Source organism: Dasypus novemcinctus, chromosome 12 (genome assembly GCF_030445035.2).
Source record: "Dasypus novemcinctus isolate mDasNov1 chromosome 12, mDasNov1.1.hap2, whole genome shotgun sequence".
NCBI lineage: Eukaryota > Metazoa > Chordata > Mammalia > Cingulata > Dasypodidae > Dasypus > Dasypus novemcinctus.
In genome coordinates this window covers 35,138,535-35,165,185 of record NC_080684.1, presented here as the reverse complement: position 1 = coordinate 35,165,185, position 26,651 = coordinate 35,138,535, and the positions used below count along the sequence as shown (strand labels likewise).

The 26,651-nt window shown below is 39.5% G+C and overlaps 1 protein-coding gene and 2 pseudogenes across 4 annotated transcripts in view; 1 reads left to right on the top strand and 2 right to left on the bottom strand.

Annotated features, from left to right (window-relative positions):
• TFCP2 (transcription factor CP2) overlaps positions 1–26,651 on the bottom strand; it is a 121,728-nt gene that overhangs the window by 8,665 nt on the left and 86,412 nt on the right. For 2 of the 4 annotated variants that reach the window (XM_058308218.2, XM_058308219.2), the window contains exons 4-8: positions 22,071–22,176; positions 19,813–19,919; positions 18,631–18,783; positions 17,681–17,791; positions 17,089–17,177 (exon numbers count right to left, since the gene is read on the bottom strand). In XM_058308218.2, the coding sequence (XP_058164201.1) occupies positions 17,089–17,177; positions 17,681–17,791; positions 18,631–18,783; positions 19,813–19,919; positions 22,071–22,176 (566 nt within the window). The remainder of the gene's footprint in view (positions 1–17,088; positions 17,178–17,680; positions 17,792–18,630; positions 18,784–19,812; positions 19,920–22,070; positions 22,177–26,651) is intronic. The other 2 variants (XM_071218902.1, XM_071218903.1) reach the window with 1 other exon arrangement.
• On the bottom strand, positions 4,921–8,527 carry LOC139440193 (glyceraldehyde-3-phosphate dehydrogenase-like; annotated as a pseudogene).
• LOC139440192 (uncharacterized protein C6orf62 homolog pseudogene) lies at positions 9,083–13,446 on the top strand (annotated as a pseudogene).

Here is a 26,651-nt window from a genome sequence, read left to right as displayed (position 1 = left end):
TACACTCAGGATAAAACACTGGAAGAAAATTAATGTAATGCATACACTTTTAAAATGGAAATTCTTATTATTTTTAAAGCAGTTTCAAAAATTAGTGGTGGGAAGTGGATTTGGCTCAAATGACAGAGCATCCACCTACCATATGGGAGGCCCAGGGTTCAAATCCAGGGCCACATGCACAGTGCTGATGCACGCAAGAGTGCATGCCACGCAGAGGTGTCCCCCCGCATAGGGGAGCCCCATGTGCAAGTAGTGTGCTCCTGCAAAGAGAGCCACCCCGCGTGAAGAAAGTACAGCCTGCCCCGGAGTGGTGCCGCACGCATGGAGAGCTGATGCAGCAAGATAATGCAACAAAGAGAGACACAGATTCCCGGTGCTGCTGACAAGAATGCAAGCAGACACAGAAGAACACACAGCAAATGGACACAGAGAGCAGACAACAGGGGGCGGGGGAGAGGGAAGGGGAAGGAAATAAATAAAAATAAATAAATTTTAAAAATTAATGGTAACTTGTCATCTAAAGGCCACCTGCATATTGATGGTTCTTACTTATACTTCCTTTTGCTATATGGATTGTCCCTCTTACCTAATGCTTACTTCTTCTATGGAAGATAAATTTGAGCCTAAAAATGAAGTACAAAGAAGTAAAAATTTGAAAAACACAACCCCTTAAACCCTTATATAATATTTAAAATTGCCTATAAGTAGAATGCATCAGGCCCATGGATGATAAATTTCTTTTTACAATTTGCAAAAACAATTTTTATTGTGGTAATATATATACAGTCTAAAATTTCCCATTTTAACCATTTTCATTTGTACAATTCAGGAATATTAAATACATTCACCATGTTGTCCTACAATCACTACCATCTATTAACAAAACTTTTTCATTACTCCAAACAGAAACTCTACTATTTAAGCAATAACTCTCCATTTTCCTACCCTACTAGCGCCTAGTAAGCAGTAATCTTTCTGTCTCTATGTATTTGCTTATTTTAAGTTATTTCATATAAGTGAAATCATACAATATTTGTCCTGTTACATCCGGTGCCTGGCTTATTTCACTCAACATGATGTCTTCAAGGTCCATTTATTTTGTTGCATATATCAGAACTTCATTCCTTTTTATGGTTGAATAATGCTCCATTGTATGTAAATACGACACTTTATTCATCTGCTGATGGACACTAGTGTTCTTTCTACCTTTTGGCTATCGTGACTAATGCTGCTATAAATATGGATATATAAATATCTGTTTGTGTTCCTGCTTTTAATTTCACTATTTCTGAACTCTGAATTCAATTCCATTGGTCTATAAGTCTGTCCTTGTGCAAGCACCATGCTATTTTGACCACTGTAGCATTGTAGTACTTTTTTTTTTTAATTTAAGCTTTTATTTATTTATTCTCCCCCTTGCCCCGTTTTCTGCTCTCTGCGTCCATTCACTGTGTGTTCTTTTGTGTCTGCTTGTATTCTCATTAGGCAGCTATGGGAACCAATCCTGGGACCTTCCAGAGTGGGAGAGAGGTGATCATTCTCGTATGTCACCTCAGTTCCCGTTCTGCTATGTCTCCTATTGTCTCTCCTCTGTGTCTTTGCTTGCGTCATCTTGCAGCACCAGCTCTCCACGTTGGTCAGCACTCCTACGCAGGGTGGCATTCCTGCGTGGGCTGGGACTCTGTGTGGGCCAGCTTGCCTTCACCAGGAGGCCCTGGGCATCGAACCCTGGACCTCCTATATGGCAGATAGGAGCCCAACTGCTTGAGCCACATCCATGTCCCTGTAGTAAGTTTTAAAATCAGGATGCGTGAGTCCTTCAACTTCATTCTTTTTCTTTTTTATAAAGAAATCAATTTTATTGATAGATATTAATAAAGCATACAAGTCATCCAAAGTGTATAATCAATGGTATTTGGTATAATCACATAGTTGTGCATTTATCACTTCAATCACTATTAAAGCATTTTTAAAATTTCAATAATTCATTCTTTTTAAGGAAGGTTTTGGCTATTCAGGGCCCCTTACCCTTCCACATAAATTTGATGATTGGCTTTTCCATTTCTGCAAGGAGGTTGGGGAATTGTGACTGGAATTGCATGGAATCTACAAATCATTCTGGGTAGCATCAATATCCTCGTAATATTTAGTTTTCCAATCTCGGAACATAGTATATCCTTCCATTTATAAAAATATGTTTTAGCAATGTTTTGTAGTTTTCAGTATATAAGTCCTTTACATCCTTGGTTAAATTTATTCCTTGATATGTGATTCTTTTCGTTGCTACTGTAAATGATTTTTCCCCCCTTAATTTAGTCTTTGGATTGTTCATTACTAATGTATAGAAACACTACTGATGTTTGCGTGTTTTAATTCTTCCTTTCCAGTTTGGATGCCTTTTATTTAATTTTCTTGCCTAACTGCTCTAGCTAGAACTTCCAGAACCAGGTGGAATAACAATGTTGACTGTTGGCATCGGTGTCTTGTTCCTGATCTTAAACGATGTTAGCTTTGGGTTTTCGATATATGTTCTTTATCATGTTAAGAAAGTTTACTTCCATTCATAGTTTTCTATATGTTATTATCAAGAAAGGGTCCTGGATTTTGTCAAATGCCTTTTCTGTATCAATTGAAATGATCACATGGGGTTTTTTTCCTTCATTCTATTAATGTGGTATCTTACATTAATTGATTTTATGTTGAACCACCTCTAAATACCTGGGATAAATCCTACTTGATCATGTACTGCTGGGATCAGTTTGCTAGAAATTTGTTGAGGATTTCTGCATCTATATTCATAAGGAATATTGGTCTATAATTTTTAAAAAATTAATTCTTACATCTTGTTGAATTGTTCACTTTATCAGTATGTAATGATCATCTCTGTCCCTCATAGTTGTTTTTGGCTTAGTCTATTTAATCTGATATTAGTATAGCTATCCCAGTTCTCTGTTGGCTACTAATTGCATGGTATATTTTTTCCCATCCTTTCACATTCAACCTATGTGTATCTTTGAATTTAAGGTGAGTCTCTTGCAAACAGCATATGGTTGGATCATGCTTTTTTGTCCATTCCGTTGATTTCTACCTTTTGACTACAGAATTTTTTCTATTTACAATTTATATGTCACTACTAATAAGACAGGACTTTCTTCTTCCATTTTAATATTTAGCCTTTGTAATCCTTATACCCTTTATCTTCCTCACTTCCATTAATGCCAACTTTTATATTTATTTGATTTTTTGTGTTGTACCATATTTAATGTCTTCTCATTTCTATCTGGATATGCATTCCATCTATTTTCTTTGTGGTTATCATGGGGTTAAAATTTAATATCCTAAATATGTAATAATCATATCTGGTTGCTACTAAGTTAACTTCAATAACATGCACATGTACTTTTCCTATTCTCCACTGTCCTCCCTACACCATTTTTTTAAACTTGATACCGCTTCTATCTTTGTACTTTGTCCATAAACAGACTTGTCATTACTTCTTATGCATTTGCATTTTAGCAGCTGTAGGAAATAAGAAGTAGAGGTACATATCCAACAATACACTGCAATAACACTGGCATTTAAAATTACCCAAATGGTTATCTTTATTGTAGGTCATTATTTCTATATGCCACTTTGAACCACTGTCTAGTGTTCTTTCGTTGCACTCTGAAGAACTCCCTTTAACATTGCTAGTGGTAATGAATTCCCTTAGCTTTTGTTTATCTGAGAATGTCTTGATCTCTCCCTCATTTTAGAAAGAAAGTCTTGCCAGATACAAAATTCTTGGTTGATAGTTGTTTTCTTTCAGTACTTTAAGTATTTCATCCCACTGCCTTCTTGCTGCTTTGGTTTCTGATGAGAAATTGGTATTCAGTCTAAGTGGAACAGCTGTAGCTGCCTTTGTCTGGGGTAGGTTGAAATAATAGCAGCCCTCAGAACCGGGCTCTCAGCAATCCGAATTCACTAATCATAAGCTATCATCAGTGATCAGTCATGCCCTACCCTGTTCTTGGGGAAGAGGATATATTTTTTTTAAGATTTATTTCTCACACACACACACACACACCACTGTCTGCTCTCTGTGTCCTTTTGCTGTGTGTTCTTCTGTGTCTGCTTGTATTCTCATTAGGCAGCTCCAGGAACCAATCCTGGGACTTATGAGAGAGGCGATCATTCTCTTGCGCCACCTCAGCTCCCTGTTCTGCTGCGTCTCTTATTCTCTCTCTTCTTTCTTGTTGCGTCATCTTGCTGCGCCAGCTCTCCATGTCCACCAGGACTCCTGTGGGGGGGGGCACTCCTACGTAGCGTGGCATTCCCGCACAGGGTAGCATTCTCACATGGGGTGGCACTCCCATGTGGGCTGGCACTCCACGTGGGCCAGCTCACTACACGGGACAGCCTGCCTTCACCAGGAGGCATCAAGCCCTGGACCTCCTATATGGTAGACAGGAGTCCAACTGCTTGCACCACATCCATTTCTCGAGGAGAGGATTTTTATGTCCTTTCTGCCACCAGCAGCTAGCCAGGGGCTGGACTCCATGGTGATCTGCTGTATAAGTGGGAGTATGAGTATCAGCAGCCACAATGCACAGAAAGTAATTTACTATTCTTTACCTTAATTTATCAGCTTCTTCCTTCCGCTCATCCTTGGATGCTGTACAGTGTTCTTCTGGCCTGTGGAGATTCAAAATAGTTGTTTCCAAGAGTTGATTCTTGTTTAACATTCCTTTGGTGGAAGGACTGAGTCACAGCACTGCCTGCCCTGCCATCTTCCCACAATTGTCCTGGACTTTTCTTTGTTGGAATGTTTTTGATTCTGATTCAATCTCTTCACTTGTTATTGGTCTGCTGAGATCTTCAATTTCTTATTTTTCTTTTGGCTGGGTACTATGTATTTTATTGATGGTACATGACAAGGTGGAGTCCTCTGAGGCCCTCCCCTTTTTCTGGGGGTCTGGGACATATTTTCAATATTGGGGGAATCGAGTTGGGGCTAGGACATCCCAGCACCTGACTGCCCCTCTCTTTCTCTCATGCTGTTTCTAGGGCAGGTGTTCCAAGCAGTTCTTACTCCTTGGAGGCCATGTGGACCATAAGGTCCATCACCCTGTTACAGTAGCAAAATTTATTTTTGTACCAGGAAATGAAGTTGACAAAGTGGTTGTTGAGGGCAATGCCAGCCCAGTATGGAAAATGTTTAAGAATGGGTGTCACTGTGAAGGCCACAGGAGACAACCTGGTCCTCGGCATAGCCCAGAACGCCCTTCAGGGGGCCATCTGATGCCTCTTTACCCCTTCTTGATGTCACTGTATTTGGTTGCTTTCTCCTGATAGCAAGTCAGATCTACAACAGACCCATTGGGGGTGGGGACATGGAAGGCCATATCAGTAAGCTTTCCATTCAGCTCCAGGATAACCTTACCCACTGCCTTGGCAGCGCCAGTAGATATAGGGATGATGCTCTGGGCAGCGCCATGGCCATCATAACACATTTCTCCCAGAGGGGCCATGGACAGTGGTCACGAGGCCATCTATGATGCCAAAGTTGTCATGGATGAACTTGGCTGGGGGGGCGGGTAGGCTGCTGCCCATCTTCAGAGAGCTGTCATACTTCTCATAGTTAATGCCCATCACAAAAATGGGGACATTGGCTGAAAGGGTACAGATGATGACTCTCTCTCTTTTTTTTTAAAGATTTTTAATTTTTTATTTATTTCTCTCCCCTTGCCCGCCACCCCCAGTTGTCTGTTCTCTGTGTCCATTTGCTGCATGTTTTTCTTTGTCTGCTTCTGTTGTCAGCAGCATGGGAATCTGTGTCTCTTTTTGTTGCATCATCTTGCTGCGTCACTTCTCCATGTGTGCAGCGCCATTCTTGAGCAGGCTGAACCTTCCTTCGCGCTGGGCGGCTCTCCTTACGGGGCGCACTCCTTGTGCGTGGGGCTCCCTTACGCAGGGACACCCCTGCGTGGCAGGGCACTCCTTGTGCGCATCAGCACTGCACATGGGCCAGCTCCACATGGGTCAAGGAGGCCTGGGGTTTGACCTCCCATGTGGCAGAGGACGCCCTATCCACTGGGCCAAGTCCGCTTCCTGATGATGACTCTCTTGGCACCACCCTTCAAGTGAGTCCCAGACTTCTGCAGAGGCATGAAGACACCAGTGGACTCCATAACATATTCAGCACCAGCATCACTCCATTTCATGTTGGCAGGATCTTGTTCCTGGAAGATAGTGATGGGATTCCCATTGATGACAAGCTTCCCATTCTCAGCCTTGATGGTGTCTTTGAATTTGCCACAAGTAGAATTATACTGGAACATGCAGACCATGTAGTTGAGCTCAGTGAAGTGGTCATTGATGGCAACAAGTTGCACTCTGCTGGGTTAAAAGCAGCTCTGGTGACCAGGTGCCCGATATGGCCAAATCCATTTATTTCAAGTTTTACCACTGCATCTCAGGGATGTAGGCAGCACTGCACCAGGAGCTGCGGCTATCTGTCTAATGGGGAGGAGCAGAGAGCCTTCTTTCTTCTTTAGTCAGTTTAAGTAATTTGTGTTTTTCTAAAAAATTTGTCCATTTCATCTAGATTATCTAATTTGTTGACATACAGATGTTCATAGTATTGTCTTAAAATCCTTTTATTTTACTGAGTGAAATAAGTTGGCACGAGACAAATATTGAATAATCTCACTGACTGGAGATAATTAGAAGAAGCAAACTCACAGAGTCAGATTCTAGAACACAGGTTAACAGGGAACAGGGTAGGGTTAGGAAATGGGAAATTATGGCTTAAAATATACAGGGTTCCTATTTGGAATGATGGAAATGTTTAGGTAATGGATAATGGTGATGGCAGAACAACAATGTCTACATAATTAACAACACCGAAATACTTATCTGAATGTGATTAAAAGGGGAAATGTTATTCTGGTAACACAACAAAAAATTTTAAAAATCCATGGAACTACACTACACAAACAGGCAACCCTAAGTTAAATCATGGACTATAGTTAATTATACAATTACAATTACAAAAATGTACTATCATCAATTATACCAGATATTCCAAGCCAATGCAAGGTATTAGTAAGAGGGTGGTATATTTTATGCTTAATTATCCAGTAAACCCATAATTTCTCTAATAAAGAAAAAAATTGAAATAAATATATGATTTGAGATCTTCCTTTTTTTTGGAGGGGGGGCAGGTACTAGGGATTGAACTTGGAACTTGGTACACGCACTGTAGATGCTCGACCACTGAGCTACACCTGCTCCCCTCTTCTTTTTTAATGTAAGCATTTAGGGCTATAAATTTTCCTCTCCGCTAAGTCTCCTAATTTCTGTTGTGTTTTCATTCTCATTTGCCTCAAGATCTTTCTGGTCTAGCCTGGAGAATGATCTAAATGCACTAAAGAAGAATGTATATTATGCTACTATTGGGTGAAGTGTTTTATATGTCTGGTAGGCCTAGCTGGTTTAGAGTATCATTCAAGCCTTCTATTTCCTTATGGATCTTCTGTCTACATGTTCTAACCATTATTGAGAGTGATATATGGAAGTCTGCTACTATTCATGTAGAATTGTCTCTTTTTCCCTTCAAATCTGTCAATATTTGTTTCATGTATTTTGGGCTCTGCCATTAGGTGAATGTATATTTATAATTATTATGTGTTCTTATAGAATTGACCCATTTAGCAGTATATAGTGACCTTCTTTGTTCCTTGTAGCTGTTTTTAACTTAAAGTCTATTTTATCTAATATTAGTATAATTACCTCAGCTCTTCTTTGGTATATTTTTTTCCATCCTTTCACTTTCATCCTATCCATGTCTTTGAATTTAAGGTGAATCACTTATTAGTATCATATAGTTGATCATGCTTTTTATCCATTCTGCCAACCTCTGCCTTTTGAAGAGAGTTTAAACTATTTACACTTAAAGTAATGACTGATAATGCAATACTTTCTTTTGCCATTTTGCTACATGGTCTGTAAGACTTATACCATTTTTTTGTCCCTCAATTCTTTGGTGAACGCCTACTTTCATAGTCATTTGATTTTTTTATATTGTACCATTTTGAGTCCTTTTTTATTTCTTTCTGTATATTTTTCATATATTTTCTTTGTGGCTCTCATGGGCCTAAACTTTAACACCCTCAATCTGTAACAATCATGTTTGATTTGCATCAATTTTTTTTTCTCCCCTGCTTCCCCACCCTGCTATTTTTGCTGTCTGTGTCCATTTGCTATGTGATCTTCTATATCTATTCCTCTTTTTTGTCTTCTCTTCTCATCGTCCTCCTCTAGGATTCACCGGGATTTGATCCTGGGGACCTCTGATGTGGAGAGAGGTTCCCTGTCAATTGAGCCACCTCAGTTCCTGGTCTCTGCTGTGCTTCACCTTGACTCTCCCCTTCTCTCTTTTATTGCGTCATCATCTTGCTGTGTAACTCACTTGCGCGGGCACTGGCTCACTACAGGGGCACTTGGCTTGCCTTGTGGGCACTTGCGTGGATACTCGGCTCGCCATGTGGGCACTCGGCTTGCCATACAGGCCCTCACATGGGCACTCAGCTCACTGCGCAGGGCACTCAGCTCACCATGAAGGCACTGGCATGAACACTCGGCTCACCCTGTGGGCACTGGCTTGCCGTGCAGGCACACTCTCTCTTCTTTTTCACCAGGAGGCCTCAGGAATTGAACCCAGGTCCTCCCATATGGTAGGTGGAGGCTCTATCAGTCACTCGAGCCACATCTACTTCCTGAACCAATTTAACTTTAATAGCATACACCTACTTTGTTCTTATAACACTCTGTCTCCCTTGCTTCTATTTGTAGTTGTTACAAATCATATCTTTATACTTTGTATTTCCCAAGCCATGGAGTGCACTGTACCCCTATCAGAATAAATCCGAGTAGACACATACTATTCAGAATGGAAAAAGTCAAAGATAAAGAAAAAATTCTGACAGCAGCAAGGGAGAAGCAAACAATCACATTCAAAAGATGCCCAGTAAGACTCAGTGTAGATTTCTCATCAGAAATCACTGAGGTAAGAAGATAATGCTATGATATAATTAAGACAATGAAAGAGAAAAATTGCCAGCCAAGAATTCTTTATCTGGCAAAATCATCCTTCAAATATGAAGGTGAGTTTAAAATATTAAAAAATAACCGGAAATTAAGATTCTGTAAAAAAGAATTTGCCTTTGCAGAAAGCATAAAAAAGACCACTACAGGTCAAAAGAAAAAACAGGAGAGAGGGGTTTGGAGGAGAGTATAGAAGAAAGGAGTAGAAGAAAAGATAACCAAAAGAATAAAAAGTGTTGGAGAGGATGTGGAGGGAGAGTAACACTTAACTCACTGTTGGTAGGAATGCAGAATGGCATAGACACTATGGTAAACTGTCTGGCAGTTCCTAAAGAAGTTGAATATATTTTCCACGTGACCCTGCAATACCACTACTGGGTATATACCCAGAAGTACTGAGAGCAGTGACATGAACAGACATCTGCACACCTATGTTCATAGAAGCGTTATTCATGATTGCCAAAAGTTGAAAACAACCCAGGTATCCATCAACCTATGAATGGATAAACAAACTGTGATGTATTTACACAATGGAATATTATGTAGCTATAAGAAGAAATGACCTGGAGGACATTATGTTGAGTGAAGCAAGTCAGACACAAAAGGACAAATAAGTATGATTTCACTAACGTGAACTAAATACATTGTGTAATGCATTCTATGAGTCCATTTATATAAAATGTAAATATGAATCAATTTGTAAAGATAAAGTTAGATTATTGGTTATATAGGACTGGGAAGGCATACTACTAGATGTGAATTTTTTCTTTTTGGAGTAGTGAAATGGTTCTAAAATTTTTTGTGGTGATGAAGGCACAACATTGTGATTATACTAAAAGCCATTGATTATACACTTTGGATAGATTGCACAGTATGTGAACAAATCTCAATAAAACTGCTTAATAAATAAAATAATTGTGCAAGAATAGTCAGAAATGGTAGCTATGTAGAGCAGGGGAAACAGAGAAAATGAGAGGTGAAGATTTTCTTGTTTTTTGTTTATTATTATTATTATTATTGAAATAGTGGGCGGCAGACTTGGCCCAGTGGTTAGGGCGTCCGTCTACCACATGGGAGGGCCGCGGTTCAAACCCCGGGCCTCCTTAACCCATGTGGAGCTGGCCCATGTGCAGTGCTGATGCGCGCAAGGAGTGCCGTGCCACACAGGGGTGTCCCCCGCATAGGGGAGCCCCATGCACAAAGAGTGCGCCCCGTAAGGAGAGCTGCCCAGCGCGAAAGAAAGTGCAGCCTGCCCAGGAATGGGGCCGCACACACGGAGAGCTGACACAACAAGATGACGCAACAAAAAGAAACACAGATTCCCGTGCCGCTGACAACAACAGAAGCAGACAAAGAAGATGCAGCAAAATAGACACAAAGAACAGGCAACCGGGGTAGGGGGGGATGGGGAGAGAAATAAATAAATCTTTAAAAAAAAAAATAGTGAAAATATTCTAATAATGACTGAAGTGATGAATGGACAACTATGTGATTATACCGAATACTATTGATTGTAAAAAAAAAAAAAAAAAAAAAAGACACTATGAGATACCATTTTATACTTACTTACCTACTGGACTAAAATAATTAGGAATAATTAGGAAGTCTGATAATAAACTAAAAAAAAAAAAAAAAGAAAAAAGAAACAAAAAACTGCCCTGCCACTTTTGCCCAACACAGTTTGGAACAATGGCCTTCCTCAGTGCTGGGCCACTGTCAACCTGAGGCAGCTGATCAAAAGCATTAGGCAGTGATCCGACTGCACATTCCCAGATCTTAGGGAACTAAGTCTTTATACTCCACCCTGGCACCAGCAAGTTGCACCAGGAGCCCAGATTGAAGATCCCACTGCTGCCTGCCATGAGGCTGGGGGATGGGGGTGGTGGCCACTGCAGGAAGAGTAAAATTTACTGGTATTTACTGCAATTTACTCGCCTCTTCCTCCAACTCTTCTCTCAATGCCACATAATGTTCTACTTAGATTACAGAGTTTCAAAATAGTTGATTCAGTTAGTTCCTGCAAGTTCAATAACTCTTTTGGTGAAGGGACTGATTGCTGGAGCTTCTTACTCCCCTATTTTAACACAATCTTCTATATGCAACTTCTTGATAATGTCCTTTGATATTCAAATTTTTTATTTTGAGAACTTCAATATATGTAATTTTCTTTTGGTATAAAGTCCAAGAATCCATTGTCTAATAGAAGATCCCTATGTTTTCTTCTAAGGGTTTTATGGTTTTAGGTCTGATATGTAGGTTGTTGATCCATTTGAATTAATCTCTGTATATATGGTATAAGGGAAGGGTCTAACTTCATTCTTTTGCATGTGGATATCCAGTTTTCCCAGCACCATTTGTTGAAGATACTAACCTTTCCCCAGTGACTAAACATGATGTCAAAAATCATACAGGAACTGGGCACGGGGGTGGGGTGGAAGGCAGGTGGTCCCCAGGCATTGCCTGGGATTTGGGTGAAGAACCGGCCACCTTTGCCTCAGCAATGCTCACAATAATTAAGAAGATAAATTGCACTCCCCATGTGGAATGGGGGCAAATTCATTGAGAAGACTTCCTAGAGGAATGCAGGACTCATTGTAGGACTGGAGGTGCTGGGGTCCCAGGCATTAATCCACATAATGTAGCTAAAGAGCTGCAATAATCATTGTATCATATTATATATCCCCTTTCCCTCTGCCGTTACGATTCTCCTTGGTAGCAGCATTAGCAGCTGCCTGAAGGTGAAAATGGGGGTGATGGGGAAACTGGTAACGATTTCACTGTTTCTTCTCACGGCTCCTTTAGGTCACAGCTGCCTGAACCTGGTAAACACTACCAGTGTTTGCAGGGAAACCTCTCTCCCTTTCCTTCTCTACTGATTTTGTACTTTTCCCTCTACTCACCACCAAGTGTGATCAATAACAAGCACTGACAATATAGAGCAATAGTGAAATCTAATAACTAAAAATTAATTAGGTACTACAGCCACAGATTTGGATGGATATTTCAGTTTCATGTACCTATGCTGTTTCAGTGTATTTTGTTTTTGTTTTGTTTTGTTTTTTAATTTGGAAAGCAAGGATCACACTTCTCCCTCCCCATTTTTTTTCATAACCCCTTGTCTAAAAAGAGTGGAAAAAAATACAGATGGATTTTAAGAATTGGACTGGTGTCAGCTGAATTGTATTGCATACCTAAATCCTGACAATAGGCTTTTCATTCCCCCTGTTCCCAGCCTCTATTTTGGCAGTTAAGCCAAAATGTGTTTTCCAAAAAGAGTTAGTTCAAATATTTTCTCCTCTTTCTTTCCTTCCTCCCCTTCCTTTTTCCCACCCAACCCTGCGCATTACTATCCAATATGACTGAATAGCAGCTTTTTGTTTCTTGACCCTGTAATATAAGTTTGCTAATATAGTCAGAAGGTACAATTTTGGGGTCAGAGTCGAGATTTTAGCTATTCAATTGTATCAGCAAGGGAAAAAAGACCTGTTTCTGTTGTACTTAAGTCTTAAGAAAAAGTGCCCATAGTTTAGTGATAATTTCCAAAGGATTTAGTAGCACCTGTATGTCAAAATAGGGGATCCGAACTCCCAGAAGAAACAAACTCTGAACAGACTGTGCGCTCAGCTTAGAAAGAAAAAATAACCTCTAGCTGGCCAATTACTTCAAGATGTTTATTACCTTAGTATTCAAGGAGAAGAAGAAAAAAGCAGCACTTTTTGAAGTGTGAGATTATACCAGTTATGCCAAATAATTATGAAGAAAATATCCTGAAAGTCATTGAGATTCTAGCTATTCCCTGCAAAGTTCCATAGACGTTTTTACAGAAGGATGTAGTACAGCTCCATACTCCTTGATACCGGTCTATGAGAAAGGATGTAATTGGCTGTACTCAGGAGATAGATTTCATTCTTTGGCCTCAGAATGATATTGAAAAAATGGTCTGTCTCCTGTGTTCCAAGTGGAAGGAATGTGATGAGCCTTTTAGGCCTGTTCAAGCCAAATTTGAGTTTTATCATGGTAACTATAAGAAATAGTTTCTGCATGTTCTGAGCTACAAGGACAAGACTGGAATTGCTGTCAACAATCCTAACCAGTCATGTTTCTCTTCATTGACAGATAGGACTTGCAGACTCCAAAAAACAAAGCTACAATCTTTAAGTCATGCAGCATCTGCCTCTATCTGCCACAAGAACAGCTCACCAATGGGCAGTCGGCACCACAGAGGACCACCTCCTGTCCTTATGTACAAGAATAGAGCACTGACTGACCAACAAAATGGAGAAGATCAGAGAATGCAGCAGCACTTTTTTGCTTTCTTACCACTTTATTATTTCAGAGTTTAAAGAAAACAGACTCATGCACAGAACACTATGTATTTTGAAACTTGTTCATCCTGGATTTTTAAAAAATCATGTTTATTCAGAACTTAAAAAATTAGATACCTTCTGTGTGGACTGAGTGAAGGAAGGTACATTGCATATTTGCTGCAATCTATCAGCACCTTGTGAAACATGTGAAATGAAAGGATTACTGTAGACTGAAATGCTTAAATGTATCTGAAAGCACAAGGTGATACTCATTATTGATCATCCTCCCATTTGTGGTTTTTGCCTCTTTGATATCAGTCATCAGTATTGAGAGGGTGAAAACTGAATGTAACAGGTATAAATACATTTTAAAAATCTTAATAGCTTTGCTATAATCACCCTTGTTCCTGAGCATTGTCAGATTCATTCTAATGGCCAGAAGTAGTTGTTTAAAAAAAAGGACAACCATGGGAAAGAAGTCTTAGATGAAAAAAAGCATCTCATTGTAGGCATTTTTTAGGTTCCAGGGGCCAGGGATTGAAACTGTGACCTCATATGTGGGAATCCAGCACTCAACCACTGAGCCACATCATCTTCCCTGAGTTGGTTTTATCAATTTTTTCCCTTGTTGTTTGTTTTTTTCAGGAGGCACTGGGAACAAACCTGGGACCTCCCATGTGGGGGTGGGTGTTTGATTGCTGGAGCCACATCCACTCCCTCACTGCAGGCATTCTTGCCTCATATTTTACTAGGCCATGTTTGTTTCCTGGTACTCATAGATATGTGTTTTTGTTTTTTCCAGATCTCTTTCCCCAAGTTGCTGTTTATAGAGTATTCTGCTGAGTGTAGACATGGTTAAACACATTAAAGCAGATCTGGAGTCTGAAGTAGCTACAACAGCTATGAAACTAAGAAACAGAGTCATAGCTGCAGAAACCATGATAAGTAAGGATTTTCCTTTTTGGTTTTTTGTTTTAAAGAGAAGGTATTTTATTACAAAGAAAAAATTCCAGTGAATTGTGCAGCAATACTGGTTTTTATGCCATCCTGAAGAAAAACTTATGAGCGGGTTTTTTGGAGTAGAAAAAGTTATAAAAGCTGGGATCTTAAATTGTAAAAAAAAAAAAAAAAGTGTCAAAGTTCTAAAAGCAGAAGTCATTTTGTACAATGAACATAAGGAAAGACTACTGCATAGCTGTTTTTGCTTTCCTTTTAAATGAAGAAAAGCTTTGCTTAAGGGTCGTATACTTTTTTTGGAGTAAATATGAATGATCCTAATTCCTTTGGAGAAAACTAGTGCTTACTGGTTTCTGATTGCATTGAGCTTTTGGTTGGAATTTGAAAAAAAATGAAATCCTAAATAGAAGGGGGAAAGGTCCCTGACTATTCAGGTGAATATACACATACACAATCAACTGGCCAAAGATGTGAAGAGTTTTTTTCTGAACTCTCAGTTCTATTCCATTGGTCTATTTATCTGTCTTATGCCAGGACCACACTGTTTTGATTACTACAGGTTTGAAGTAAGTTTTGAAATCGGGATATTGAGCCCTCCAAATTTCTTCTTTTCAAGGTGGTTTTGGCATTCGAGGTCCCTGCAATTCCACATGAATTAGATGACTGGCTTTTCCACGACTGTAAAAAGGCTGCTGTAATTGTGAACAGGATTGCAGCTGGATCTGTAAATCACTTTGTGCAGTACTGACATTTTGAGAATATTAAGTCTTCTAATACATGAACACAGGGTATCTTTCCAATTTCTTTTGGCAATGTTTTGTGGCTTTCAGTGTATGTAACTTTGGTTAAATTTATATCTAGAGGGAAACAGATTTGGCCCAATGATAGGGCATTCATCTACCAAGTGGGAGGTCCAAGTTCAAACCTAGGGCCTCCTGACCCATGTGATGAGCCCACCCATGCACAGTGCTGATGTGCACAAGGAGTGCCGTGCCACGCAGGGATGTCCCCCGCGTAGAGGAGCCCCACGTGTAAGGAGCGCACCCCTAAGGAGAGCTACCCTGCGCGAAAAAAGTGCAGCCTGCCCAGGAATGGCACCACACACACGGACACAGCAAGACGACACAACAAAAAGAGACACAGACAGATTCCCACAGAAGAACACACAGCAAATGGATACAGAGAGCAGACAACTGGGGTGGGGGCGGGGGGGAAGAGGAGAGAAATAAATCTTAAAAAAAAATTTTATATCTACATATTTTATTCCTATTTTATTTTAGATTTTAGTTTGAGATTTTTCTTTTAAAAAGAACTTTTTCTTTCTTTCTTTTCTTGCCTTAGCTAAAAAATTCAAACTCAGTATTCAAATTTATTTATTAACCTAGCTCAGAGCCCTAGTTATATAAATTCTGTCTACAACTTCCATGTCTTTTTATTTGTAATCATTACATATTAAATATTTAAGCTACCTTAAATTCTTTTGGAAGTAGGCTTAGCAAAAGTCTAAATAAATCCAAAAACAAACATCACAACCAAGCATTATACTCACATTTTTGGTTGCCTAACTATCTTAAGCTTCAATATAGCCTATATGGTATACATGTTAAATGCTAGGGTTAAAAGACAGCTACTTTTTAAAACTAGAGTAGGCATCTGTACCAACTTTCAAATATCTTTGATGATACAGGACAACAAGGGAAGATTAAATGCATACCATAGACAATCCTAAAACTTCAATTAAGCCATTAGTTTCAACTTTCTTCCCCTAATTATCAAAGAGCCATGATAATTAGATGGTTAGGAACATTCTTCCCTTACCCTATAGCTCCCTTGTCTGTTTGCTCGCTGTTTTTGCCCATTGCTTTGCTCACTGACTGCTTGCTGTCTGTTGTTTTTTTTTCTTTAGGAGGGACTGGGAACTGAACCCAGACCTCCCATGTAGGAGGTGGGCACTCAACTGCTTGAGCCACATCCACTACCAGTTAGGAGTGTTCTTAACAAGTAACAAATACATTTTCGTGTTTGTACAACTACTTCCAATTTCCACTGACCACAGAAAGTAAAATAACCACAAGATAAGCAGCAATAGGGAGAAGCAAAAAGCCTATAAAATCAGTCCCTGAAATCACTAAAAATTGACCATAAATGCTATTTTCTACTGGGAGGAGGGGAGTAGAAAAGGCTATATAGGAAACGGACTTTGGCCCAGTGGTTAGGGCATCCGTCTACCACATGGGAGGTCCGCGGTTCAAACCCCGGGCCTCCTTGACCCGTGTGGAGCTGGCCATGCGCAGCGCTGATGCGCGCAAGGAGTGCCGTGCCATGCAAGGGTGTCCCCCGTGTGGGGGAGCCCCACGCGCAAGGAGTGCGCCCATGAGGAGAGCCGCCCAGCGTGAAAAGAAAGAGCAGCCTGCCCAGGAATGGTGCCACCCACACTTCCCGTGCCGCTGACGACAACAGAAGCGGACAAAGAAACAAGACGCAGCAAATAGACACAGAGAACAGACAACCGGGGGAGGGGGGGAAATTAAATAAATAAATAAATCTTTAAAAAAAAAAGGCTATATAAAAACTCTTTCAGTCTCTTTTGAAGACATTCTAAACTTCAGTACATTAATCCATCAAAGATTGACCAAATATAAGTACTTGTTGACTTTGAAAGACCTTGTTTATCAAAAGATAATGAAAGAATATGTAATTGGGACAAACAGAGGACAATTTTATTTCCAAGACTTACCCTTCCCCAAGAGAAAAACTGCTATGGGAACTGTTGAAGCCAGGTGATGGAGAATTATTGACATATGTGATCTCAGGCCATGGAGAACACTGAAAACAAAGGAAAAGTTAAGATACTGAAAAAACACATGTGACCCCAGTGTTCCACTAAAACATTATTTCTTGAATAGCACATCTTAATTAGTAAATCTTAACTCCTCAGAGGCCCTGATAAGCAAGAAAGAATATGTCCAGAATCAGTAAGTGTCTTTTGTGAGTGTGTTAGGGTTGTTTTTGGGGTGTTTTATGTGGCAATTCTACTGATAAATTTCACACACCATACAATCATCTAAGGTGTACAACCAGTGACTTTTAGTATAGTTCATGGTGTTGTGCATTCATCCCCACAAAAAATTTTAGAACAATTTCATTACTCCAAAAAGAAAAACTTCACACCCATTATGAGATGATTGCTAACTGGTGTGGAGTTTTTCTTTTTGGACCAAAAAGTTTTGACTGAGCAGGAACTGATGGCTTTTTCTTCTAAGAGGGAAAAGTATCAGTATACAGACTTTAAAACAGACTGGAATTAGAAGCAAAAGAAATCCTTTTACCTCTGTGAGTATCGTTGTCTCATAGGAAGGTTGATATTTCTCCTTTTCATGAGGTGTTCTTTTTTCCATTTTCTCCCTATCTGTTTTTTGCTTTCTGTCTGCACCTTTGGGCTGAAATGAGAAGTATTTTGTTTTAAACTCAAGTTCCCACTCTTTGACCCAACAATATTATTTCAGAACTTAAATATTCACATATGCAACAAAGATGTATGTACAAGGGCATTAACCATATCATACATCTAATTCTGAAAATAGGAAATCTAATTACTTGATGGAGTTGAAAAAGATCTGTCTCTACTGACATGAAAAGATTTCTAGAGCACACAATTAACTGAAAAAAAAACTGAAAACAATTATATAGTATAATCCCACTTATGTTTCAAAGAAAATTAAACAATTATATACCTATGTACATATATATATATAAAAGCATAATAAGGAGACTAGAAGGATACAAACCAAATTATGACAGTGGTTACCATCTGGGGAGGGAATGAGGAGTCAGGGTTAAAAGTGACAAAGGGGGACTTCAGTGCTGTACTCTAAACAAGTTTATGTAATTTAATTTTTTGCAATGAGAACATATTTTTTATATATGATAAAATTAAAGAACAAAATAAGGAAAGAAAATCAAGTACGAATATAATAAAAATTGTCAACTTTTAATAATTTTTTCTAAGCATTTACAAGTACTTATAACTTCAATGGGTTCTAAAAGCTTTCAAAGAGAATCCACGTTTCTGTTCCCCTTTTCCAAGTTCCCCTTCTCCCGCACCATCAACATGTACATTTCTTTACCAGGCATCTTGGCAATAAGTTCAATCACTCTAGCTTAGACTGAGTTTTCATAGTTTTTGAAAAAAAGGCAAGACTTTCTGATTTGGTAACTAATGTTAAAATAGAGAGCCGAGGAAAAAGGATTCCGAGGCCAGCACAGTGCCCAGGAGTACCTTGAAGACTTTGATCTGGCAGCTGGCTGAGTGTAAGTGCTCAGTATATTCCCCACTCTCATTCTCCTTGAAGGTATCAATTTGTACTCGGAATGGCACACCCTTTTCTCCACCATGTTTCCTCATAGTAAACTCTGTGCTAATACAGTGCACCTGAAAAGAATACAACATCAGGGGCTTCAGTACTGCCAGCTAACCAAACCAAATCAGCAACACTTTCTGAGCAACTACTAAGAGCAAAACCTTTAACAGGCACCTACAAGAAAGCCTTTTACCCTCTTCGCGATCTGGAAGAACTTACATCCTGATAGAGGAAATGGGAAAAACTTAAATGATTTACAAATGCAAATACAGTAAATGTTTGAATCTTAACACAAACAAAAGCTACTGTGAGGAACTAAATGCATTAACTGGCTTCAGAAAAAGTAGAGTTAACATAAAAGAGAAATGGACTTCTGTCAGCAAAGGTTTCCTGGATTTGAAGTTAGATTTTAGAAAATGAAGGAATCATACACGCTGGGTAAAACGGTAAATATCAATGCTCACAGGCAATAGGGAGAAAAAGGTTTACTTGGTTACTGCATAACATCTACACCTCGGTGAATCTTAGTAGTGGAACCTTGCCCAATCATGCACTTGGCTTGGCTAAATTAATCTTTCTAAGCCCCAAGGACTATTTCTACTCCACAGGATTATTGTTGAAAATATTAAACAAAACCATGTATACTAAGTGTTTACTTAACATAGTATCTCATAGTAAGCATTCAGTAATTTATTTGCTTTCATTATAAATAAAGATTTTCCAGGAATCTATCCAATGGACATAACTACATATGCAAATCAAAATTTAAGTATAAAGATATTCAAAGTAACTTTAGTGAAAAAAGTAAAAAATTGAGACAAGCTAAATGCTAAGTAATTGTTAGGTAAGTTATGGTACATCCAAAGACTAAAATATTATGTAGTCATTATTATTTTGTAGTAAATAAATAGGTTGAGGTAATTAAAAGAGCAATTCAGAAACTCCTCACTGTTCTAAGGCACATGTTGAGGAGTCTGGACTCGACAGTCAGGCTGGAGCACTGGAAAGATTTCAAATTCAGTATATTTTATCCTTTAAGAAACAAACTGGTAACAAAAGATAGGATATTCATAACTGGAACCTCATCTGCAATGCCTTACCTGAATAAACACAGATGTCCTCTTTGCAGGGTCCCATAGGAACTCCACTGTATTTAGTTGTGTTGGATTAGCCCTAGGATCGATTATACCCACAGACATTGGGATATCTGAGAAACAAAATGAACAATCTGAGGGCTACTGGGCTTAAATTAAAAAGCACTGGGGGCAGATGTAGTTCAAGTGGTTGAGTGCCTGCTTCCCATGTACAAGGTCCCAGGTTCATTCCCAGGTACCTCCTAAAGAAGGGACAAACAAAATGAGAAAATCAACTCTCACTGGGGAGCAGATGTGGCTCAGAGTGATTAAGTGCCTGCTTCCCATGTACAAGATCCTGGTTTCAATCCCTCATATTGCACCCTCCCCCCCAAAAAGGAATCTGAATTTTATATTCCTAGTCACTAATTACCAGGATTCTTTTATATTGCATCCTAAATCTCTTTTTGTCAATAAAAAGGGTTAGATTAGAGCTAAACCAGATCTAAGTACTTTCCTTCTGAGTATCTTTTTTGGCTTTAAAAGGTCTTTGTTAAATAAGGCAATTTAAAAGGAGTTTCTTTTAATTTGCCAAAATTCTGTTTAATAATTGACTAAATCTACACACTAGCTCTAGTTTCATGAAAGCTATAATTTATAATCTGCTTCACCTACAGTTTTAAGATGAGCATTACTGCTAGAAGCATATTAAAAGGATTACTGTAGAAGAGGGAAACAGAGAGTCCAAATAAAGGAAGAAAACATTGTATCAAGGACAGAAGTGGACAACATCTGACAAAAAATTGGTCCTGATTTCTCGAATCATCAAATAATCCCCTAACAGAGTGAAAAATTTTATACTTGAGAGAAGCTAAAATTAATAGGCTTTAAGAAGGAGAAATCTTCCATTCCACAAGGCAGACACTAAATGCCATTTCCTGATATCTGTTAATAGTCATATGTACAGGTGAGGCCAAGCTGGTAGTATTTATTGCCACAACTGTGCTACACCTATACTTCTATTTTGGTATTGATGACTCAAACAAGCATTAAGTGAGCCCTACTCCACAGCGTTAGCTGTGTTGGATTCATCCTAAGGTCAATTTATCAAATGGATATCAGATGTATGAGAACCACTGTTTTCTCAGGCAAAACGACTAGTTTTTAGCTTTGTTTAAAATGATGTTTACCAACAGGAGATAATGACTTTGGAAAGTGAATAAAAACATAGATGCTGGGACTCAGTGTGCCCATGAAGTGAGACTGTGTGTTTGTAAAGCTCCTTCCCTTATGCCTCATGATTTAGGAAAAACAAATTCTACTCAATGTAGCAAAGTAGTAGAAAGAACTCTTTAACTGTAAACCAAGAGACACAGATTCAAATCCCAGTCTTCCACTTCAGGTAAGATAAAGCAATGAAATGTACATTTCACAGTGGTTAAAATGGGAAATTTATGTTGTGTATATGTTACCACAATAAAAATAAAATTTAAAAACCCCATAGAGGGAGTGGATGTGGCTCAAGCTGTTGGGCGCCTTCTTCCCACATGAGAGGTCCCAGGTTCACTTCCCAGTGCCTCCTGAAAAAAATCAAAATAAACAAGCAAAACCAAGAGAAAAAAAAAAAAAATCAGTGAAGCCCACGTGGCTCACTGGTTGAGCTCTGGTTTCCCAGATATGAGGTCCTGGGTTCAATTCCTGGCCTCAGTACCTCAAAAAGCAAAACAAAATAAAACAAAAAAAACCATAAAGCTGTAGAACACAAAGACTGAACACTAATGTAAACTACAGGCTTTAGTTTATAATATAATAATAAAAATATTGGTTCATCAATTGTAAACAAATATACCACATTAATGTTCAATGTTACTGGCAAAATTCTTTAAGAGGGGAATATATGGAAAGTCTGTTCTTTCTGTATGACTTTTCTATCAACCTACAACTGCTCTAAAATTAAAAAAAAATAAACAAATAAAAGACATAGCACTAATCTGGCCCTCAGGCAGTAGTAAAATAAAGGGATTTGCAGCATGTTGGGAGAAAATCCGACCCCTTTTACCCACTATACAAAACAAAATATCACCCTGAAGCAATGGCTGCAATTGTTATGGAAATATAGTGTTTACAATTACAACTTTAATTTCAGTGTAATTTTATAAGTATTCCAGGCTCATGCTGACCAAGCTTCGGAAGCATTCTGAATCAAGGTAAATGCCAAGTGAGGAAAACCAATTCTTAGTCCACGGTTAATAGCACTTCCAGGTCAACAGATTCTCTCAACTTACCAATGTCAAGAATTCTATCTCCAGGTCGGTTCCACCTCCAGCCCTCCAGCTGCTGATGTTCGGTGTATTGTAGCCGTCTGTCATGGAACACTACACGAAATATACTCTAAAAGGAAGCAACAAAATATAATGATAACAGGATCTCTTGAAAGTCAGTGTGGACAGAGGAAAACTAGCAGGAATCATTCCTAGTTGGTATCTAGATAGAATCTAAAATTTATTTCTTAAGACTTGTTTCACTCTAAAACCCATTTAATACTGGGCACCATTTCAAGATAAGTTTTATAATTACCAGATATAATCTTCATATCTAATAAGTATCACGTTTAACACTTGGCTTAAATACCAGTCCTGATGGTAACCAGACTCTGGCCCAACTGTGCTGTGAAATCTCAGTCATTCTTTTCAGTCTAGATTAAAAGAACCACTACTTAACAACTGTAGCTTGTTTTCCTTGCCACTAGACCAGTATCAGAAGAGACACTGGAGCATCTCTAAGGATCTCAAAGAGGTCTCTCAGAATATCACTGAGGCATGAGACTATCCTGGAAATGGAATGGTGATCCTTCTGTTTCTGCTGTTCTGAAAAATCCATGTGAATAGAGAAGGGCTCCCTCCAACTCAATAAATTGTGTACTAGATACCAACCAAGCCCTCTATGGAAGAAAAAGAATATTATCCAGTCAAGAGGACAGACTGAAATGATTCAGGACTCTGTACCCCTGGAGAAACTTTGAACAACCCCCAGAGAAACTTTGAACAACTAGCAAAAACTGGCAGAAATGTCTTTTTCTCAAAGCTCCAGAAAACAGTCAAAGGACTGCAGTAACAGGGCAAGCACTGAATTAAGAAAAGTCCTACTTAAAACCTGTGGAAATGCGTAGAGTTGATGGTAACACATTATAATGAGTATAACTAACACTGTTGATTTATAAATGTGATTGTGGTTGAAAGGGGGTAGTCTATGGAGGTTAATGTTAATTGAAAGACAGCTAGAGGATAGTCTAGAGACCATATATAATGATCTGGGTAGTAGATGAGGGCTGTGGTTAATAACACAAACACAAGAATGTTTCTCTATTACAAGATAGTAAAAATAAACGCATGGGAAAAACACAACTAATGTAACAAAGATTACAGTTAACAATAATATATTATTTTAAAATTATTATTAATTTATTCATTTCTTTCTCTCCCCTTCCGCTGCCCGTTGTTTGCTTTCTATGTCCATTCGCTGTGTGTTCTTCTATGTCCACTTGTATTCTTGTCAGCAGCACCTGGAATCTGTGTCTCGTTTTGTTGCGTCATCTTGCTGTGTCAGCTCTCCGTGTGTGTGGCACCACTCCTGGGCAGGCTGCGCTTTTTTCATGCTGGGCAGCTCTCCATACAGGGGCACACTCCTTGTGCGTGGGGCTGCCCTACACGGGGGACACCCCTGCGTGGCATGGCACTCCTTGCGTGCATCAGCACTGCACGTGGGCCAGCTCCACACGGGTCAAGGAGGCCCAGGGTTTGAACCGCGGACCTCCCATGTGGTAGACGGATGCCCTATCCATTGGGCCAAATCTACTTCCCAATATATTATTTTTATAGCAAAGGCAAAGAAGGTACTTTATCAATGCTAAGTGTCAAAAAAAATAATATGGGGTTTAGTTTTATGAGATATGAATATGATCAAACATTTTATTTTATTTTTTCACTTTCTTCATTAACAAGAGCTTGGTTGTGTCATTTTACCAATCTGTGCTCATTTATTCAACTTTCTGAACATTGGAGAAACAATCAAGTTTGTTTTTAGGATTAAATAAGGTAAATGTGCCTGGACAGGATTTTTTTTTTTAAGTAATGCTTCCTTAATTTTTTAAGCTGCCTTTTGTCTATTATTTTATTTTTGATGTTGAAATAAAGTTTAAAAAAAAAAAAGGTAGGCTCTCATAGCACTCTGGCTGACTCCTCTCCCATCCCTCACCTACTCAGCAAAGAGCCAGCCCATGCTTACAGAGGAGATCCCTGGCCCCAGTTCCAGAGGTTGCAGAGTAACCCTTATGCATATATAGGAGTATGTCTGGCCCAATCTCTCTGGCAGTGGCCTGAGGAACTCCTGATCCCAGGACTTACCCTGTGTGTACAAGGCCGTTCATGGTACTCTCCTACGGAATGCTGTGGAGAACAGTTAAGTTATGCTGTGTGGGGTAAGGGATTACTGGCTGTAGGATACACAGTGCAGAGCTAGGGACCATAAAGAACTGTTTCCAGGGAAACGGACTTTGGCCCAGTGGTTAGGGCGCCCGTCTACCACATGGGAGGTCCGCGGTTCAAACCCCGGGCCTCCTTGACCCGTGTGGAGCTGGCCATGAGCAGCGCTGATACGCGCAAGGAGTGCCGTGCCACGCAAGGGTGTCCCCCGCGAGGGGGAGCCCCACGCGCAAGGAGTGCGCCCGTGAGGAGAGCCGCCCAGCGTGAAAAGAAGTGCAGCCTGCCCAGGAATGGCGCCGCCCACACTTCCCGTGCCGCTGACGACAACAGAAGCGGATAAAGAAACAAGACGCAGCAAATAGACACCAAGAACAGACAACCAAGGGAGGGGGGGAAATAAAATTAAAAAAAAAAAAAAAAAAAAAGAACTGTTTCCTGAGGAAGAGTTGACATTTGTTTCATATAAATGGGGGAACTCCCAAGGCAACATGCACATGCCCAAGAGAAGAGGTGCGTGCAGAAAGGATCAGGGAGGCCCCTACGCTCTGGCATGGAACAATTGTCCAAACTCGTTGTAAGGATAAGACCAGAAGGAGAGCTCTCCCATAGGTCAATCTGCAAAGATAGGAAAGGTGCTTCCATTTTTCCTTTTTTTCTTAGCTCCTAACATTCAAGAAATACTCTATTATAACACTAATGGAAAGCAAGCTTAAGGAAAAACCTCAAAGTCTAAATTCCAGCAATAACACACTAGAACATCAAAATGTCCAGGTTTCAAAAAAGATTTCAAAACATACAAAGAAATTGAAAGTGATGGTCCAGGCAAAGGAGAAGATTAAAGCATTAAAAATCACTAATAAGGAGGACCAAAGCTGGGACATATCAGAAAAAGACTTTTTAAAAAATGGTTCTACATTTGTTCAAAAAGCTAAAGAAAAACATGCACAAAAAACTAAAGGTGATGAGAAAACTATAGATGAACCAAAGAGAATATCAATAGAGAGATGGAAATTACAGAAAGAAGCCAAACAGAGCTAAAGACCATGGAAAAAATAAACGAACAAAGAGAACCCACTAAGTCTCTGGAGGGGTTCAACAGCAGGTTGCACCTGGCGGAAGAAAGAATCAGTGAATCTGAAGATAAGACAACTGAAATCATCCAGGCTGAGGAGCGAAGGCTGGTAGTCAATGATGGGTAAGACTCTCAGAGGAGGGCAATTTCCCGCTTTTTGTTTTAGTCAAGGTGACTGTGCCTGTCATGTCCCTGCCCACTTCTCTAACATCCCTTAAGACTGTTGACGCAGATGCCTTTGTGAAGATCCAGGGCCCTACCACTGAAACCTGAGAAAAGGCGAAAGTGGCTCCACTGAAAAAGCAAACATTGATGAAGAAACAATAGCGATGGCCAGAAGAAGGAAAGGCATCTGGATACCAGTGAGAATGACACAGATTTGGCAATTGTCTTCTGAAAGTCAGTTATTGCTACACAAGGATTCTTGAAACGAACTAGACACTTTATTGGACTGCTTATTATAAGCATTTTGGGACTGACTGGAATCATTACAACTGCTACTACTGCTGTGGTAGCTTTACGTGAAAGTACAAACACAACAATATGTACATGATTGGCATAAAAATGCTAGTGATTTGTGACATAACCAAGAGCACATTAATGAACAGTTAAATAATCGGGTTAATAATTCAGAATGGACTGTTTTGCATATTGAAGATCAATTGTGTAATTTAAACTTGTTAAGGAAATTGAAATGTGATTGGAATGAAAGCAACACCAGATATTTGAGATTTGGACCCGAAGGGTATCGGGAATGAAAGAAAGAGAAAAAGGAGAGTGAAAGGGAAAGGAAAGGAAAGGGGAAAGGGGAAAGGTGAAAGGGAAGGGAAGGGAAAGAGAAAGGAAGAATGAGAGAGCTGGGATCAGGGAGTCTGCGAGTAATGACTCCTCAGACAACTTTATTGTTTACAAGGGGCTCTCTATATACCCCAGTCTATGTGACAGCAAGCAGCAACATGCAGTTAACTATTAGCATTACTAAGGAACTCAAAAAATCCTATCTCAAGGTACAAAGTCTAAGTGTTTTATTTACTACAATATTATGTGCTCATCTTTTCTTTCAGCCTTTAACAGCATCATCCTGTTTGCCAGGAACTCTTAATTACCACATTCCTAAGGGTGCAAGCATAGCCATAGAAACAGCACGTCTCTCCTTGTGAGACTACTGTGCCACAGTTTCCAACAGTGAAGGAGGAAAGAATAAAGGAAAGTGAACAGAGTCTGAGGAACCTTTACAACACTATCAAAAGTACCAGTATTTGCATTACAGGAGTCCCAGAGAAAAAGAGACAAAGGGTCAGAGAGAATATTCA